We start from the raw sequence: 18,667 nt of genomic DNA, 5'->3' as shown, positions 1-18,667 counted from the left end.
GGAGTACTTTGTCTTTCAGTAAAAGCTTTTCCAGATAAGTTTGATATGTCTTACCTCTTCGTCGTCTTCCCTCCAGTTGCCATCCTCCATTTCATGACAGAAAACATTTGTCAGAAGCAGCAGGACTACTAGAACCGGTTTAACGAGCTCCATCATCCACCGTGCGTAAATGTCACCCAGATGCGTTTGCGTAAAAAGAAATAAGTAAAAACTGAATACCTTTCTCCTGGATTACAGCAAATGATCAATATGTGTGCGCACTGTGCAGGTAGTCTCTCCACCTTGCTGCTGGATTATCGTAGATGCTGATAGAGAGAACAGCAGTGCGTCCTCCCTCGCCATTAACGCTCCTCTTGCGCATAAGGGCTTTTACGCACAACTGGATTGGATGAAACAGGTCGATGCTCGTCTCCGGCAATTTTTTTCTGTGAGTCACATGCTTCACTTTGACACAATTAGTATGTGTTTCATGTGATGGGTGCACACAAATACTGCACTATAGATACTAAAACATTTTTTACTGGGTTTACCAACTTTGTATAAAATGTTTCAACTCGAGGAAAAACGTCCTGGCCGTCAGAATATTTTCAGATTATTAAGTGGGAAAAGGACTTCCAAAAATAACCAAATTTAGGTGGTATACCTTGCTCTATTCATTTTTAATTCAGATTGTATAACATTTTAAAAATCTGTTTCCTATCTGGACATATCTGCCTGTCCTCTGCTGCTTGTGAGCTTTCTTCCATGACTGTTTCCATTAAAGGTTTTTTAAAAGGGGAGTTTTTCCTTATAATTGAGGCTCTAACAGAGTGTGTGTGCTGTAAAGACTGTACCTCCCATTGAGCCAAATTTGTGATATTGGGCTGTATAAATAAGATGTGACTTGATTGGATCTTTTATGTTTTCATATGCAACATCCAATTAAAGTAATGAACGAATATACATTTGAGGTAGTTTGTTGCTGTTTTGCCACTATTTTTAAACATTCTGCATCTCTTTGTGAACGATTTGCATCTATTTAAGTCATTTTAGTAGTAATAAGTGGTCATTTTTGGTGTGGTCACATTTGTATTAGTCGTTTTGTGTCTCTTTGTGGTCATTTCAGATCGTTTGTGCGGATTATGAACTCAATTAATATAATATATTATAGTAATATATATTATATGAACTAAGTTCATATAATATATATTCATAATTGAACTCAATATAATCCGCACAATAGTCAAGTTAAGTTATAATTTAACTATTTTATAGGTTTATAAATTACGAGTTCATATATCTTAACTCAACAAAACGTGAAAAGATCATTAACAACGTTGTTGTCGTGGGAACCAGTCCGACACAAATCCCGTTTTCGTTCGTTAGCGCTCGCATGTCCCGCCCAGGCCACCGTAGAGCGCAGCACACCCCGCCCCCTACTCACAAGTCTCTAGATGGAATTAGGAAATCCACAAAAGCGCCTTTTGAGAGAGGTTAACAGCAGTACGAACTGTTCTATTCAGATAAACTCTGTAAAATAAATGCTCGGCTGTTCGTAGTGAGTTCACGGTCACCCGCCGTGGGCAGGGAACCATGGTGCTATTGTGTCCAAAGTTCTCGGTGCTGTGGCTCCTTGCCGTTGTTGTGACAGCTCGCGTGGGTAAAGCTGCGGGGAAACCGAAACTGATCGATTACGGGGCGGCCTGTGACTCCCGAGACAACGAGGTCAGCTTGAGATCCAGCGCTGCCGCCACACCCGACGGGCCGGAGCCGGGGGACCTCGCGGCCGCGTTCAGCGTCCCGACTCTGGACGGGGAGTTCTCCTACGAGCCCGGTGCCTTGCGTGGACCGCTCGTCGTGCACGCCTTCTCCAACAAGTCGGGCTTCCTGGAGTGCATGTGGAGCTCGGAGTCGTCCCTGACCAGCCTGGTGGAGGAGCTGCCCGACAGCACCCAGGTGCTCTTTCTGTCCCTGGACGACTCCGCGGTCAGCGATGCTCTGTGGATGAGGGACCAGCTGCAACGCGTCGCCACGCACAGGTGACCCGGATGAGAACCACTGTTTTGAGGCAAAGTGTTCAAATGCAGACCATCTCAACTTAACAAATGTTATTACAAGTATTTCCAATTTCTGCCACTTCACCACATCTCAGAAGGAAATGTCTTTTAAAAAGAAAAACGTTTTACACAACCACTTTACAAAATATTATACATTGTTGTCGGTTAAAATATCCAGCAGTATTTAACATACTTGACATGAGCTCAACCTTACAGCTACAGCATGAAACTGCTTCTTCAGCTGCATAACAAGTACTTTTACTTACTTTTACATTTTTCTGAAAATACCTCTGTATCTCATAACACATCTGCGCTTTAACTCGAGTAACATTTTGAATGTAGGATTTTTATTTGTGATGAAATAGCTGAATACTTTCTCCATCACTGGACACACCTGCCGTTCTTTCATTTCTACATACTACAGGGCGTATCCATAGTGGAAGAAATACTTTAAAATGCTATTTGAGTTTAAGCATGGAGGTGTCAGAAGATAAACGTAAGCCTACTCTAAGTATCAAAAGTAAAGTATTTATTCTTGAAGGGCTGAATTCTCCTCTCCAGGAAATTCCTCGGGTGTTCAAGAATTGACAGTACAGGTTATATTACAATCAAGATTATTTATTTAAGCCATTATTACACATACATGGAATGCATACCTATTACAAGGCCTCGGACTCAGCTCCCCTGATGGTCTGCTCTGCATACAGTCTGCACACAGTCAGCACACCCCCAGAATGAGAGTGGGCCCCGTTCTCTAAGAGCAATGGATATTTATCCCATTTCTGTGAGACTTCCTCTTATCTGACTTCCATATTTGTTGCAGTCTTAGTAGCGAAAAAGGGAGCTGAGTCCATCTGTAATTCAGACATCTAAAGGTCACAAGAGCGAGCCACACTGTCTGACACCCTCCCGAGAGCACAAAGGCGGAACCTCCCACACACGACAGGAACCAGACACCCGTCCCTGTGCCAGACCGATAACGGCCAAAAGCAAGCTTTATGTGTTAATATGCGGTTGCAAGGGCATATAAGGCCACAGCGGCCTCTATCTAACCTGTTCAGCCAAGGTCAAGAGCGACTGAGAACTCGACCAGTTGCGGTTTCTCAGCTTTGCTCAGCTTTCGAGACATATTCTTTAGTATAAGTGGGACATGAAACTTTAGTCAAAGTATGGCAGTACAACATATAAATCATTAAATTGTCTTCATTCTGCAGAACAAAATGTCCATTTGAACTGATGCACCAAGTGCTCAGATGCTTAAAAGAAGCAATACGACATTATCGACATATTCTGTTACAAGTTAAAGCCATGCATTCAAAATTCTACTTTAGTAAAAGTACAAAAGGATTAGCATCAAAATACGCTTAAAGTATCAAAATCAAAAGTACTGTATAAAACGGATGAGACATTTCAGAATATTATGTTACTGGATTGTAAATAGTGGATTAATGTGTAACTACAACTAGCACAACATATTTGGTGACCCTTTTGTCAAACCACATGTAACCTCCTGCATGTTTTCTGCAGGAATAAGGAGGTTCTGACCAGACTGCACTTCTCCCCGGTGCCGGTCTTCGCTCTGGGGAACTGGATACCCAATGTGCTTTACTACTGGCGCTGCACCGGGCGCGGCTGTGCCTTCTCCCAGGTCGTCTTCAAATCCGAGGGTAAGACCCCTCGTCTCAGCGCCGCCCCAATGGGTCAGATTCTGTGACTGATTATTGGAAGTGGGACTGTCTTTTATTACTAGAGAGTAGTAATACTGCTATCACAAACAATATATTAATATTATATCAATATCGTGATGGGAGACTACATATCGTTTTAAGTGTTGTCTTTTGCAGGTTTTAAAGGCTGCATTACAATTATGTAATTTTCTGAATTTACAAGACCGTTCCTGCTGTTTAATTTTTTGCTTTTATCCACTTAGTCATTATCTCAACATTACTGATGATTATTTATCAACAATTTCATTATGTAAAAGTTTTGTGAAAGCAACAAGTAGTCAACCCTACAATAAGCTCACAATACCGATATTCGAGGTATTTGGTGAAAAATACCGTGGTATTTGATTTTCTCCATATGGCCCAGCCGTAATTTAAGATGCATTACGGGGACATCACTCTTGTCATCTTAGCATCCCAACTGCTCTGAACTTTACTGTTCATTTGTCTATTTTCCAGCTGAATATGGTCTTTTTTTCAGCACACAACAAACAAAATAATAATAAACTAAACTAAAAGCCTCCTTTTCGCTTGTGTCTTGAGATCCCAAATGTACAAACATTTATAAAAGGTTATACCATGTTTTTTTCTTGATTTGTACCTTGTGACTTGATATAAAAGGGTTCCCATTGAACCCTAGGGCTCAAAGAGTTTTAAACCCTGCAGGTCTGCCTCTGTCTTTAAACTAACAAGCAGCAGTGTTAATGCTCGGTGGGTTGAAGGTGTGTCAAGACTCAACAATAAGGATTGCCTGCTTGTCCAGGTAAAGTAAAGTAAAAGGTCACGTCTGGCTAGTACATCTAGCAACTCACTCGTAGTGTTGTGTGTCCCGTCCCGTCCCCGTCTTTGAGAAAAGGGCCGAGGGCAAAGACAAAGTTTGTGAGCTGAAGTTAAAGTTATTTCAATTATTCTGGAAACGGAAGTTCAGCCGTGTTGCGTTAGAGACGCTGTGGGCGAAACTCTAACTACGTATTGCGGAGTTTGGGCGGATAAAACACAACAATTAACTTAAGTATCTGTTGCTTTTACAACTATTTGTAATGAGAAAAGTACAAATTGTTTTCAGCAAGTGGAAAAAAACATTAATGTTGAACCCACACGCCACAAAGACAACATCGATCTCTTTTCCAAGAGTCAAATATAAACTGTATTCTTGATTTTTTTTTTTCTTCTTATTTTCTGTCCTCTCAGGGTGGAACATGCCTATCATCGTCAAGAGACTAGATGCCAGGTACGACTGGCTCATGATGCGCGGGGACCCAAGGTCGTACCGGCTGATGGACGCAGGTGACGGGTGTGGACCTTCCCCCTCGGTGGCGGGAGCTCTGGCCTGGGTGTCCGAGGGAAACTGCTCGTTCTTCACTAAGGTCCGTTTTGTGCGATCGGAGATGAAACGTGACGCTTCCCACTCAGCTCGGTACCTCCAGATCGTGAAAAGGTCCGCGATGGCGTTCAGCAAAGTCATATTTGGTCTATTATGAGCACGCTACATACTTAGTTACACAACTAGATTTGTGCTTTTTTTTTTTTGTTTCAAAGCGTGACCGTTAAAGGTTTCAACCTCCAGAAGCTTTGAAGCAGTTTTTCCATGAGAGGGGTGTTCAAATACAACATACTGAACACAATTACTGCATACAGACCAGTTCACACTGAACTGTATCCATCACAACGTTACTGGTCTAAATCAACATTTCCTCTTACGCACTACTTTTTTTAAGGCAAATTCAAATTAATACATATTATTTTGTTGAATATGTTGAGCTCCAGTGTTTTTTTTGTTGCTGTTAACTGTACATTAATGGCATTCACCATAATTTCTATTCATTTTATCCATCAATGCCTCTGTTTTATATCATTGTAAATTTAATATTTTTGTATTTTGGACCAAATAAGCAATAATAATTTGCTTTTCTCACAGTTTTCTTAAATTTTGAACCAAATCAATTAACTCAAAAGAATAATCAACAGATTATGTGATTATGAAAATAATCACTGCTTTTTCCTCTTTGCCGCCGGGCCATGATTTAAAAAACAAACAAACACAGGAAGTCTTGACTTTAATCTGCTATGTATTCATCCGCCCTGATCCTCCAGGTGCAGAGCATGGCTAAATCCAACGCCTCTGGTGTCCTTGTGTACGCTCTCCCTGGTAACCCGATCCAGGACATGAACTGTGTCGGGGATGAATGCGACACAACACTGGCCATCCCCGCTGCCATGGTGCACCTGGAGGTTTCTGTCGCTCAGGCGCTCGAGTAAGACAGACTGACCCGAGGGATTAAAAGCCTCCTCACTTTGATGATTAACATCCTTGTACATGGATCAACTGAACACTTTAAAGGTTAAAGTAATGATTCTCTTAAGTCCGTTCGCTTCTTCTCTTCTGAAGCTGGTCACAACTTTAAGGTGATGTTTCCAAAATATTACATGAGCTCTTCACGGGGAAATAGAAAAATATCATTCTGTGTCTCTAAAGAACAGAGAATCTGATTGTGAATGTGTTTAAAAGTTATCGGTTGATTTAAGCTCGTTAAAATGGATTTGACACCATCTGGTATGACATGTGACGTCTTCTGTTCCCCGTTGCCTATCTCATTGTGGTTTGATGCTACTGGATCTTGCTGTGTAGGTCTGGACAGCCGGTGTATGCGTCCTTCCAGAACACCCCGTCCCCGAACTTCTTCATCGGCATTGACCATCAGGGGGCGCTGGCTGAGATGGGCTGGTTCATTTACCCCTCGTTCAGCTTCGTCAACTGGCAGGCGCAGTGGTGAGGACAGTGCGTCCGAACTCTTCTGCAGAGCGACTGCTGAAGAGTTTGTTTTGTTTATTTACTTATTCACTAACTTGACTTATCAGAATGATAGATCTGTACTTCAGATGTGGACGGACACACACACACACATATGTGTGTATATATATATATATATATATATATATATATATATATATATATATATATATATATATATATATATATATATATATATATCTCTATCAACCTAGGTATTTGAAACAGTTTTATGTGTGAAATGTATTTTTTTTTGCATTTGTCTCTGACTTTGTTCTTTGTCTCCAAGGTTTGATTTCTATGCAGCTCTGCAGATCAAACTTCAAAGTCCTGCAAAGGTCGTTTCAGTTTTTGACAAAGTCCAGATGCAGGGAGAGAAAGGAGCGGTGGCCACGGTCGACCTGCCGATAGGTAACTTCATCAACAACAACCCAGTCTTAATAACCAACTGGATTTAAGCTAAAACTCTCTTCTCTGAAACCAAGACAAGATATATTATTCTCTAAATAAAGAGTTTTAAGTCAAGCTGTCCGATTGTGTTTCATAGTAGCGAAACCATAGATGTGCAAAGAAAGTTTATTCCAGGTTTTGCAAACTCTTCCCATGTAGTTAAGGTATAAGTGGACGAACAAACAAGCATCCATCAGTGACCGCACACCACCCGCTGACCCTCCAACCATGTGAACTCTTACAACGGGAACATGAGCCAAGTCGAGCGTTCAAGTGACACTGACATTGGAACATGACGTCTCTCTGCAGCGCTGTCGGACTTCGACGTGCTGGAGCTGGATGCGTCCCTGTCGTGTCCCGGCAGGAGAGACTCGTCCTGCGCTCACTGGGATCATACGGTGCAGCTGTTCGTCTGCTGCGACCCCCTCGGCCCGTCCTGTGACACGGAGCTGGGCCGATGGATCACTGCCTTCCGCAGGTAAGATGACGATGTAAAATACTCCGATAGGAAAAGAACACAACAGGTAATCATATGAATTGCTACTCATATAAATAATTTACAGCTTTTGTGGAATACATTCATCTGTATGTACTGTCTTTGGGTCTTTTAGAATTCTGAAACATTGTAATATATCTAAATTGAAGGCAATTCAAATCTGAGATATATAATAGGTCAGTTTTGCTACTTTCTATTGATACATACTTAAGCACAATAGTATATTGACCTATATACCGTTAAATTGCTCTTCACTTGCTAGGGGAAAAAGCAATATGGTGGTCAACTGACTTTAAATTGTATTGCAATTTAATCATTTTATTGTCATATTGTTTGACAACATATTGTTGTTAAAAAGGATTCTGACAAAACTATAATATGAATCTATCCAAATTAAAGAAAGAAAGAAAGAAAATTAAATGATAATGTGTTTTGTCTGATGTGATCATTTCATACAAATAAACAGAGTATTCAGAGAGAGAGTGGATTAAAAACCAACACAACTGGGAACAGATCGTATCGCACCTCAAAATATCCTCATTAATATGTCATGTTAAATATTTAAAAATTACTTCATGATATTTTACCAGATGTGTGTGAAATGACTGCTGTATGTGTTGTCTCGGCAGAGGTACTGGGCGCTGGCTGACAGACGTGTCCCCTCTGATCCCCCTGCTAGACAGCAACAAGTGCACCCTGACCATGAAGACGGTCCCCTGGGCGATGCCGTGGATCGCCTCCCTCAACCTGAGATTCAGCGTCGGCAATCGAACGGGTAGAAAACACCGTAAAACATTCTAAAAGTGTGAAACCCATCGTGGCGTTTGTGGTTGTGGTGAGCGGGTGGTGTAGTGGGGCAGCGCTGCTTCAGGTGAAAGGTACAGGTGTATTCCAGGGGCCTGAAAACAAAGGGTCAGTTAATTGTAGTTTGACCCACTGATTTGGGCCTGATTGCCAAAAATCATACACATTCAAGACTCAGTGAGACTTGCTCTTCGCAAGGAGACCATTATCTCCAAAAAAATATTCATAAACCCGATTACAAATCATATAAAAAAGATCAATGTGATCCAGAATTCGCCTGAGAATCTTCACGGTGTTTTTTTTCAGTATAAAATTAATCCAGGGATAGTTGTCTGTAAATCCATGTGTACATTGGATACAGGAACTGCTAAAGCTTAATTATATATATATATATATATATATATATATATATATATATACTCTTAAACAAGAAAACCTGGGCTACAATAATTAGTCAGCCATTTCAACACAACTCAAACACCAACTAAAATAATTATTAAAATATCATAATCATAATTTTGTCATGAGTCAGCCCACTCTGCATGTTTCTGGAACTAGCAGCCCGTAGGTATCAGAAAAAGACAAATAGCAAAAAGCAAGACAATTTCACACAGATTCCAAATCTATTCACCAAATCCCTCTGCTTCAAAGCATCACCGAGATATGAACCAAAGAACACAGCAACATAAATCGCTGAGTCAGCAAATTTTGAAACTTTTTTTTGTTTGTTGAAAATATGCATTTCCACCATAAATCCACACTGATACAAGTGTATTGAACACCATAAGTCATATACAAGTGAAATATAAGGTTCCCATCCATCCATCCATTTCAACCGCTTATCCGGGGTCGGGTCGCGGTGGCAGCAGGTTCAGCAGGCCGATCCAGGCTTCTCTCTCACCCGCAACACTTTCCAGCTCATTCTGGGGGACCCCGAGGCGTTCCAAGGCCAGCCGGCAGATATAATCCCTCCAGCGTGTCCTTGGTCCTCCCTGGGGTCTCCTACCAGTTGGACGTGCCTGGAAAACCTCTAATGGGAGGCGTCCAGGAGGCATCCTGACTAGATGCCCGAACCACCTCAGCTGACTCCTTTCGACACGAAGGAGCAGCGACTCGACTCCAAGCTCCCTCCTGACCCTCCTTACCCTATCTCTAAGGCTGAGCCCGGCCACTCTACGGAGGAAGCTCATTTCGGCCGCTTGTATCCGAGACCTCGTTCTCTCGGTCACGACCCAGAGTTCGTGGCCATAGGTGAGGGTTGGAACGTAGACCGACCAGTAAATGGAGAGCTTTGCCTTCCGGCTCAGCTCCCTCTTCACCAAGACGGACCGGTACAGCGGCTGTTTTACAGCTGCAGCCGCACCGATCCGCCTGTCGATCTCCCGCTCCACCTTACCCTCACTCGTGAACAAGACCCCGAGATACTTGAACTCCTTCGCTTGGGGTAGGCAGTTTGTCCCCACCTGGAGGGAGCAATCCACCGGTTTCCGGCAGAGCACCATGGCCTCAGATTTGGAGGTGCTAACTCTCATCCCTGCCGCTTCACACTCGGCTGCAAAACGCCCCAGTGAATGCTGGAGGTCACGGTCCGAGGAGGCAAACAGGACCACATCATCCGCGAACAGCAGAGAGGCGATCCCGAGACTCCCGAACCGGATCCTCTCCGGCACCCCATACTCCCGCAGCACCCCCCACAAAAACCCCCGAGGGACCCGGTCGAAAGCTTTCTCCAGGTCTACAAAGCACATGTAGACTGGTTGGCCGAACTCCCAGGACCCCTCCAGTAGTCTTGCGAGGGTAAAGAGCTGGTCCACTGTTCCACGGCCGGGACGGAATCCGCACTGTCCGCACCGCCCGACGATGTCCACAGTCCGGGTCAGCAGTCCCCCCACCCCCGCTAAGAACAGCCTGGGGTAGGCCCTGCTTTCCCTTCCTGAGCCGCCGGATGGTTTGCCAGAACCTCCTTGAGGCCAACCGAAAGTCCTTCTCCATGGTCTCCCCGAACTCCTCCCGGGTTTTAGCATCCGCGACAGCCACAGCTGCAGCCCTTCTGGCCTGCCGGTACCCGTCAGCTGCATCAGGAGACCCCTGGGCCAACCAGGCCCGAAAGGCCTCCTTCTTCAGCTTGACGGCTTCCCTCACCCCCGGTGTCCACCACCGGGTTCTCGGGTTGCGGCCGCGTCCACAATAGAGGCTCTGAACATGGTCCACTCGGATTCCATGTCCCCAGCCTCCCTCGGGATGTGTGAGAAGCTCTTCCGGAGGTGGGAGTTGAAGACCTCCCGGACAGGATCCTCTGCCAGACGTTCCCAGTTCACCCTCACTACACGTTTGGCCTTGCCAGGTCTCTCTAGCCGACTCCCCCACCATCTGATCCAACTCACCACCAGGTGGTGATCAGTTGACAGCTCTGCTCCTCTCTTCACCCGAGTGTCCAAGACATACGGCTGCAGATCAGATAACTCAGATCAGACGACTACAAAGTCGATCATTAATCTCCGGCCTAAGGTGTTCTGGTACCAGGTACACTTATGAGCCACCTTATGCTCGGACATGGTGTTCGTTATGGACAAACTGTGGCTAGCACAGAAGTCCAACAACAAAACACAGTTCGGGTTCAGATCGGGCAAGCCGTTCCTCCCAATCACGCCCCGCCAGGTTTCTCTGTCATTGCCGACGTGAACGTTGAAGTCTCCCAGGAGAACTATGGAGTCGGCAGGACCCCTCCCACCGACTCCAAGAAGGCCGGATACTCCGAAATGCTGTTCGGTGCATAAGCACAAACAACAGTCAGAGCCTTACTCCCCGCAACCCGTAGGCGCAGGGAGGCGACTCTCTCGTTCTCCGGGGAAAATTCCAACATAGCGGCGCCCAGCCGGGGGCTCGTGAGTATCCCCACTCCCGCCCGGCGCCTCTCACCCAGGGCAACTCCAGAAAAGGACAAAGTCCAACCCTTCTCCAGGAGCTTGGTTCCAGAGCCCATGCTGTGCGTGGAGGTGAGCCCAACTATATCTAGCTGGTACCGCTCCACCTCCTGCACCAGCTCCGGCTCTTTCCCCGCTAGCGAGGTGACGTTCCACGTCCCTAGAGCTAGTCTATGCTGCAGGCGATCGGCTCGCCCAGGTCTCCCGCCTGGCCCGCCGCCCGGTCTGCATAGCACCCGACCCCGATGCTTCCCCCCGCGGGTGATGAGTCCACACGGTTGCTGGTCCATGATCTTTTTTCGGGCTGAGCCCGACCGGGCCCCATGGGTGAAAGCCCGGCCACCAGACGCTCGCCGTCGAGCTCCCCTCCCGGGTCTGGCTCCGGGAGGGTGCCCCGGTTTCCCTTGTCCGGGGCGAGGTAGCGTCATTCCGTGGGCCGTAAATCAATAAATGCTACATGAAAAAATTAAAATGTCACAGATGCGCGAAAATATGCGCAAAAGTGCCGAAATGCAAATTTTTTAAACCTTGCCTGAATTCTCTCTGTACTTTACCTCTCTGACTTTGTTCTGCTTCACTTTTTCAAGTGAAAACATTGCAGAGAGACTGTTCACATATTGTGCTATGATTTGGGAGAGCTTCAGGGCTTAGTGAAGCATCATTTCAAGGAGATAATCATCCTGAAAGTGCTTTTTTTTATAGGCGGACCTGAAACTTCTATTTTTTCTGTGTTTCAATCTTTATTTACTCTTAGCCAGCAACATATATACTAATATTTACACATCTGACCAAAAGCTCACATGGGTTGCCTTTATTATAACACCAAAATTATTCAAATAGCCCTTGTGGTTGCAGAGATACACCCTTTTTAGTTTGGGTATGCTATTTCAAGTAGAAAACCTAACAACTGCCACGGGGCTTAAAAGGTTAATGGTAAAAGTTTGTTAAAACGTAAAACAAATATAAGCTAAAAAGATGTGGCTCAAAGTCTGACTCACATCTGACTTACTTCCTGTTTACATCCCACAAATCCACCAGTTTTTCTCAGTCTCATTTACTATTTACTATACAAATTAATATTTCAAATAAAATATAAATATTCCTATATAAACAATATACTCACAAGTCTATTTTTTTTATTAAATTACAAGTATAAAATAATGTCATCAACCCAGCACTCCAGTGTTGAACTGTTCTGGTGCTGTTAAACACAACATCAAATATTATTCACTCTTTTTTTTATGCAAAATTGCTCAGATCTGCACCATTTTATCAGCAACAACATGAAGCTGAAACTATGTACTATGTATTATTCAGTATTGTTTGTAGCACTCTTGCTGTCAAAGCTTTTTTTTCTCAACACCAAATTTACAATAATTTGCTGCTTAGATCTGATCTGGGGGACACGGTGACACTGTGGGAACGGAGCGCTGCGACTGAAACACCGTGATCCCACATTTTCTGTCCATTTTCAGAGAATTCTTCAAAAAGCAGAGAGCAAAAATCTCTCCGCAGGAAGGAACAGTCTGTCCCTTAAGTTACTGGAAGATGACACACAGCAAAGATACAGCTTTCAGTTCCTGGAAATACTTTGAATTAGCTTCCTTAAGAAAAGAAAAAATCAATCTTCATGATAATGACTCAGAGGTTTGTTCGAAATATAACAGGAGCCTGTCTGGCATAATGTTTGGGGGATTTTATGAAGATATTCTTCTGCCAATTTTGTTTTGAAATATGGCTGTATGCAAATCTTTTGCAAAAATAATATTACAGCATTTGACTTATTTGCACTGTTCAACCATTTAGAATTGTTGATGCTGCAGTACAATGAACACAATTTTTTAATTTCTATCTAGCAGCTTGTCAAACTTCCATTTTCAGTTTGTGGATGCCACTGATTATCGCAATCATTTTGGCAAGTTGGAAAGCAATCAGTCTGATTGCTGAAATATAAATATAAATACTGCTCGACGATTCAGCGGGAAGAACCATTGATCGGCAGGCTCTTACACACATATATATATATATATATATATATATATATATATATATATATATGTGTGTCACGTGGTGCTTTGCATTGATCATTTATGGTTTATTGTAGGTTTCACAGTTTCATGAACGTGACTCTTCAAATTCCTCTTCCGCCGCTGTCGTTTTGTCAAGTAGCTACTGTGCAAACCTTTTAATGAGCCTCAAAGCCATCTATGTTGCAGATTATGAAGTAGAGAAGCTCCGCCCCTTCAGAGTGATGCCACTGTACAGCGGGGGAACCTTCGACAAAAACTACAACAAGCGATACCAGCCAACCAAAGTGTCCGTCCCAGCATCAACCAGAAAGGTAACGGCTCTGACGCCGATCCCTGATCATGTAATCCGATGCGCTCCGTCCGTCAGCAATCGTTTGTGTGTCTGTGCTCAGGTGGAGCTGTACGCCGTCATCACTGCCCACGGCTATGACGACAACAGCTGTGGAGAATTTTGCGTCACCTCCCACCACTTCCTGATCAACGACGTCTTTAACAACACCCTCACGTTTGATTCTGCAGGTAAGAGACGCACAAAGGAGCTTTTGCTGCAGGTCTTTGACCAAATGATCCCATCTCACCGTTCATATAAGTAGCTGCTGTGGAGCTTTTGATCACATCTCTTCCTCAGCAGATGGAGTTTGCTCATTTAGATGTTTATGTTTCCAGTTTTCTGAGCCCTTTTAAGGACTTCTCATCTAAGTGGCTATTAGGTTGAGGTGTTCAGAAAAAACAAATGTAATCATTAATATAATTGAAAGATCCAGAAATGGACCTTGAGGTGAGAGTTTTTTTTTTTTATCTCGATAGTAAGTTTTGAAAGGCATCCTCTTTTAAATTGGCAGTAAAAGTTTAGTGTTTGCCTATTTAATGCTCAAGTAACAAGTTCAACCGTAATTTTACTCATGAAATTTCAGTAAAATGTATTTTGGATTGGCCAGCTGCAACTTGTGCCCTTGTTGATGCTCTCGCATGTTGTCCTTGTTGTTTACAAAAGTTGCGTATAAACCTTTTGGTCATGATGACATAAAACTTTTCAAGAAGTCCTCACATATGAGTCAGAATATTTCACCTTTTTCTTTATTACATACCTCTCTGTATTTAACCCATCCATAGCAAATTTATTTAGCAGTGGGCTGCTTAGAAGCACCCGGGGAGCATGGTTCTTGCTCAAGGACACTTCGACATGCAAACTGTGGGGAGACTGGCGTTCGAACCGGCTACCTTGTGGTTGGAGGACGACCACTCATCCCCATGAGCTACAGCCGCTCGACTGTTAAGATCTTGTCTTTGTTTTCTCACATGTATTGTGGCGTCGTGGTTGGGGAACCATCAGGAACGCCGCTGGGCTGCACTCTGCGGGTGAAAGAGGGCGCCGTACCAAATGAACACGGTACGTGGCTGTACGGACGAGGAGGTTGGTGTGACGGACTCCAAGTCGACCCCTGGAGGACAGATGTCACTAAACAGGTACAGATATCTGTGTGTATGTATGTATATGTGTGTGTGTATGTATATGTATATGTATATGTATATATATATATATATATATATATATATATATATATATATATATATATATATGTATATATATATTACATACCGTGACCCCAAATGTCATCATTTGATTCTATTTGCATTATCGATCTCGAACGTTTTCCATTTAGTCTACAACAGCTGTTTAATTAATTTGCACGGCAGCTGGATCAAGGGGATGGGACGAGACAGGATTATATCACGGATTGCAATAAAAACACTCACAATAAATTCATTTTGTGGGGAATTTCTTTAATATCGTCCCGAGAGACGAAAATGCTGTAGCTCGCTGTCATGGTGGAGAAGTGAAACCTAGACACTTTTGTAGTGGGTCAGAGATGATGTTTGAGAGGGATACATTGCATAGCATGAAATACAGGAATTATTAAATGAGAAGGAACAGAATCACAATATTTTATTATTTATCCTTTATTTGTTTGTTGTTTTTCACTACAAAAAGATATAGCAAATATGTGTTTGTTCACAAGATGTCAGTTAAAGTAATGTTTTAGTGTTTTAAGCATGTTTATATAATATAAATATATAATATCTTGAATCGCAATTATTTGGTCCATGATCTTGTGATTCTAGCGATATCACAAGATCATGAGAGAACTGCAGCATCTCACGAAAATCTATCTTCAAGTGAAGCGTTTATGTCTGAGCGGTCGTGGTTGGTTCGTGGTCACAACACGGAGCGGCGGCTGCTTGTTTAAAACAACAATGGCCTACATGGCATCCGTTATATAAGAACTGGGGAGTATTTGTTCACGGAAAGAAGAGCAAAAAACTGCACGGATGGCTTGAATGACTCGACTGGCTTCAGTAAGAGTTTGATTGACAGATGGTTCATCCAATCAGCTTAAAGTCCCCGCCCTTTTGCAAACGGTTTCCAATGACGACTTCTTAGATGGTTAAATTTGCAATATGAAAAGTTTTGTTCGTATTGGTGAACCCACAAAGAATCATCACCAGTCTGAGATTTTCCGCTTGAGACGCTCACACATGATCAGGGTTATTGAGGACAGGTTTGAAGCCTCTCTTCCTCCAGTAGCTTCACAAGAAACAGGCAGTGAAGTCGAGGTCATACTGAAGTAAAACATTTGAGTGAAGTAAACCATTTAGAATTAATGGAGTGCTCTCCTGTTCTCAGCACAGACCTGAGATCAGATTCCCTGTAGGATTTGTGTGTGAAAAAATGTTACACACGAATGTCAGATTTGATAAGTTTCTACATTTGGTTGTTTCAACGTGTCTTTAATTCTTCTAATCTTCATGGTGTATCAGGCTGTTTTCTTTGTCCTGACTGGTTTTAATTTTGGGGAAGCTACATTTGTACCAGGCGGCAACCTTGAGTTCTGAAAAGTGAAGTCAATGCTGAAGTGCTTTGAACTTCCATTCTCTCTACTGTCCACTAGGCCAGGGGTTCTTAACCTTTTTGACCTCGGGGCCCAACTTTTCAAGTACTATGTGTTGATCAAATTGATCACACTCTTGGTTTGACTTGTAGTCAATAACTAAATCAAATCTACCTACAGTTCAACAAGCAAAAACCTTGGCAAATAAATTACATGATACAATGTGAACATCACAAAGACATTTATTGATCATGTGTATGTAGACCTGCACAGACAACAAGTCATGGAACAAATCAAGCTAATACAATAACTAATTTAAAGGCTCAAGTCAGGTGTATTAACACACAAATAACTAATTATTCGATTGTTCTACAAAAACAAGGAGGACTAAAAAAAAAACGGAGATTTTTTTTTTGATAAATACATAATGTGGTAATAAAAGAAATGCACTGCCCAATTATTAGGAAAGTAGTTTTATTAGTAGTAGTTTTTTTTAGGATTAATTGTATTATTGAACTACTTCAGTGCTCTTGGTTAATCCACAATGTTAATAAACCTCAAACTTGAATGTTTAAGACAATAAAAGTGAGGTTTTTACTTTAGAATATCTGTGTGTTCACAATTATTGGGCAACTATGAGTGTGCAGACATGTGCACACTTCAAAATAATACTTTTCAAATTAAATAAACTGTAAATAACATTTTAATAAAGTGCAAATTAAAATATAGCCTTATGATGTGAATGATAGGCTACAGCAGTCTTCATTTTTGCAGAACCAGAAGTTGCTCTTCATATCTGTAACAGCTGGCTTTCACAGCACATTTGGAATTGCTTGTCAGTGACAGACAGGCCTTTTCTGCATCTGGAGTACATCGTCCTTTCTCTTGAAAAATCCTACCGGCTTTCTCACGAGCGTTGTATGTTTGGTCTTTAGATATGCCTCAGCTTTGAAGCCTTCAGTGCTGCGCTAGCATTAGCCCACACTCCACACAGGCTCAGGGCTCCGGCTTGTTTCCTCCGTTCACAAAGCCCTACTTTGTGAAGTCAGGATTATTCTTGCACAAACATTTAGACGTTTGGGGGGTGTTCAGCAGCACTTTCATCTTCATTATTTTGTTTTAAATACTTCTCTATAACTTTCGCTACAGGCTAGTTAGCTGCTGGCTGAGTGTCTTCTTCTGCTTATTGGAGCTTGTTAAATAACTGACGCATTACCGCCACCAAGTGGTCTTCAATTCATTACCTATGCGTTTACGCGGCCCTCACGGCCCACAGGTGAAAAACGGGACGTTTTTGGCGGCCCTCTAGGTGGCGCTCGCGGCCGAATGGGGGGCAGCGGCCCTATGGTTAAGAATCACTGCACTAGGCGACTCCTCTAACTGTATAGAAGTCTATAGAAAATTACTCTACTTTTCTCTTGATTCATTACCTCAGTAAACATGAGTTTATGTCTCAATCTCTAGTTTCAAGCCTTCTTCAATACAGCATGGTGTGTATTTAATAAATTATGGTCCATTTAGAGTCAAACAGACCATAAAGCAGTATGCTTTAGGGGCGGGTCTACACAGTGATTGACAGATCGCTACCGGGCCACGTCTCTACGCCACTCCTCTGGAGTCCAAATACGGCCACTTCCGTTCCCTGGTTGCAAAAAAACAAGATGGCGACGACCACACTTTCAAACGCGAGGTTTCAAAAAGCGCAATTCACAAACAAATGTGTGATGTCACGACTACTTCGTCCACTTCTTTCATGCAGTCTACGATTTGTACTCTTACGGATCACAGACATCTGATTGACGTGTGCTTACGGATACAATGACGTCATCGTTTGCCCGATGAAGATACCTGTGAGATTGAAATGGTGCTTGTTTGTTTATTTACTGGGGTTTGTGGCTTTCTGTTTGCTCCTGTCCTCTTTCAGCTGAACATGAGCGAGTTTGAATCCAACACCGTCGTCTACTTCGGCTTATTCCAAGGGAAGGATCCTAATCCATCTAAGGAGCCTGGATACATCGTCATGTCTTCTTTTCTTGTCTTTTACAAATGATGCCCCTCTGTAAAACTCAACATTTATAATGGCGATTTTAATTAATTAACTCTGAATGTACATTCAAAGTCAAAGATTAAATGTATATTTTTTCCTACTGCTTTCACCGACTGTCTCTGTTACTCGTGCTGCTGTTTCGTTGACGTAGACAGGAAGCAACCTTTGGGCTTAATAAATACAAAGCGCCAATGGACAAAATATCACTCGACACATTCGCCCCAACACGGCTGACCATTTACGTCTTCGAGATGTTACTCTGAAGTCAACAAGAAGAAGCCTTGCAGCAGAATGGCCACTCGAGCTGGAGATGCATCGTTCTGAGAGCAGCCTCTCCTCACTAATTACATGTGATCACGTCCAACTTGAAACGTTGAAGTGTAGAAAGTGTTTCTCAGTGAGTCATCTTCCTCCTTATAGGAACAAGCGCTTCTCGCTGGCATTCTCTTGTCTTATTTTAGCCATTTGTGTCAA

General features: G+C 42.9%; 1 protein-coding gene across 1 annotated transcript; it reads left to right on the top strand.

The window, feature by feature from the left end:
• Positions 1 to 1,572: 1,572 nt before the first annotated feature.
• LOC306745250 (uncharacterized protein) lies at positions 1,573 to 18,296 on the top strand (the record flags this gene model as incomplete). Its single annotated transcript, XM_079228003.1, has 12 exons — positions 1,573 to 2,018; positions 3,564 to 3,703; positions 4,952 to 5,127; positions 5,855 to 6,015; positions 6,390 to 6,530; positions 6,841 to 6,962; positions 7,311 to 7,479; positions 8,127 to 8,272; positions 13,442 to 13,566; positions 13,648 to 13,774; positions 14,589 to 14,722; positions 18,071 to 18,296. 12 exons carry the CDS (start codon positions 1,573 to 1,575, stop codon positions 18,194 to 18,196), a joined length of 2,013 nt encoding a protein of 670 aa, XP_079084129.1. The 3' UTR covers positions 18,197 to 18,296.
• Between the last annotated feature and the right edge of the window lie 371 nt (positions 18,297 to 18,667).

Source organism: Taurulus bubalis (assembly GCF_910589615.1).
Source record: "Taurulus bubalis genome assembly, chromosome: 12".
NCBI classification, from domain to species: domain Eukaryota; kingdom Metazoa; phylum Chordata; class Actinopteri; order Perciformes; family Cottidae; genus Taurulus; species Taurulus bubalis.
This window is presented reverse-complemented; position numbering and strand designations above follow the sequence as displayed.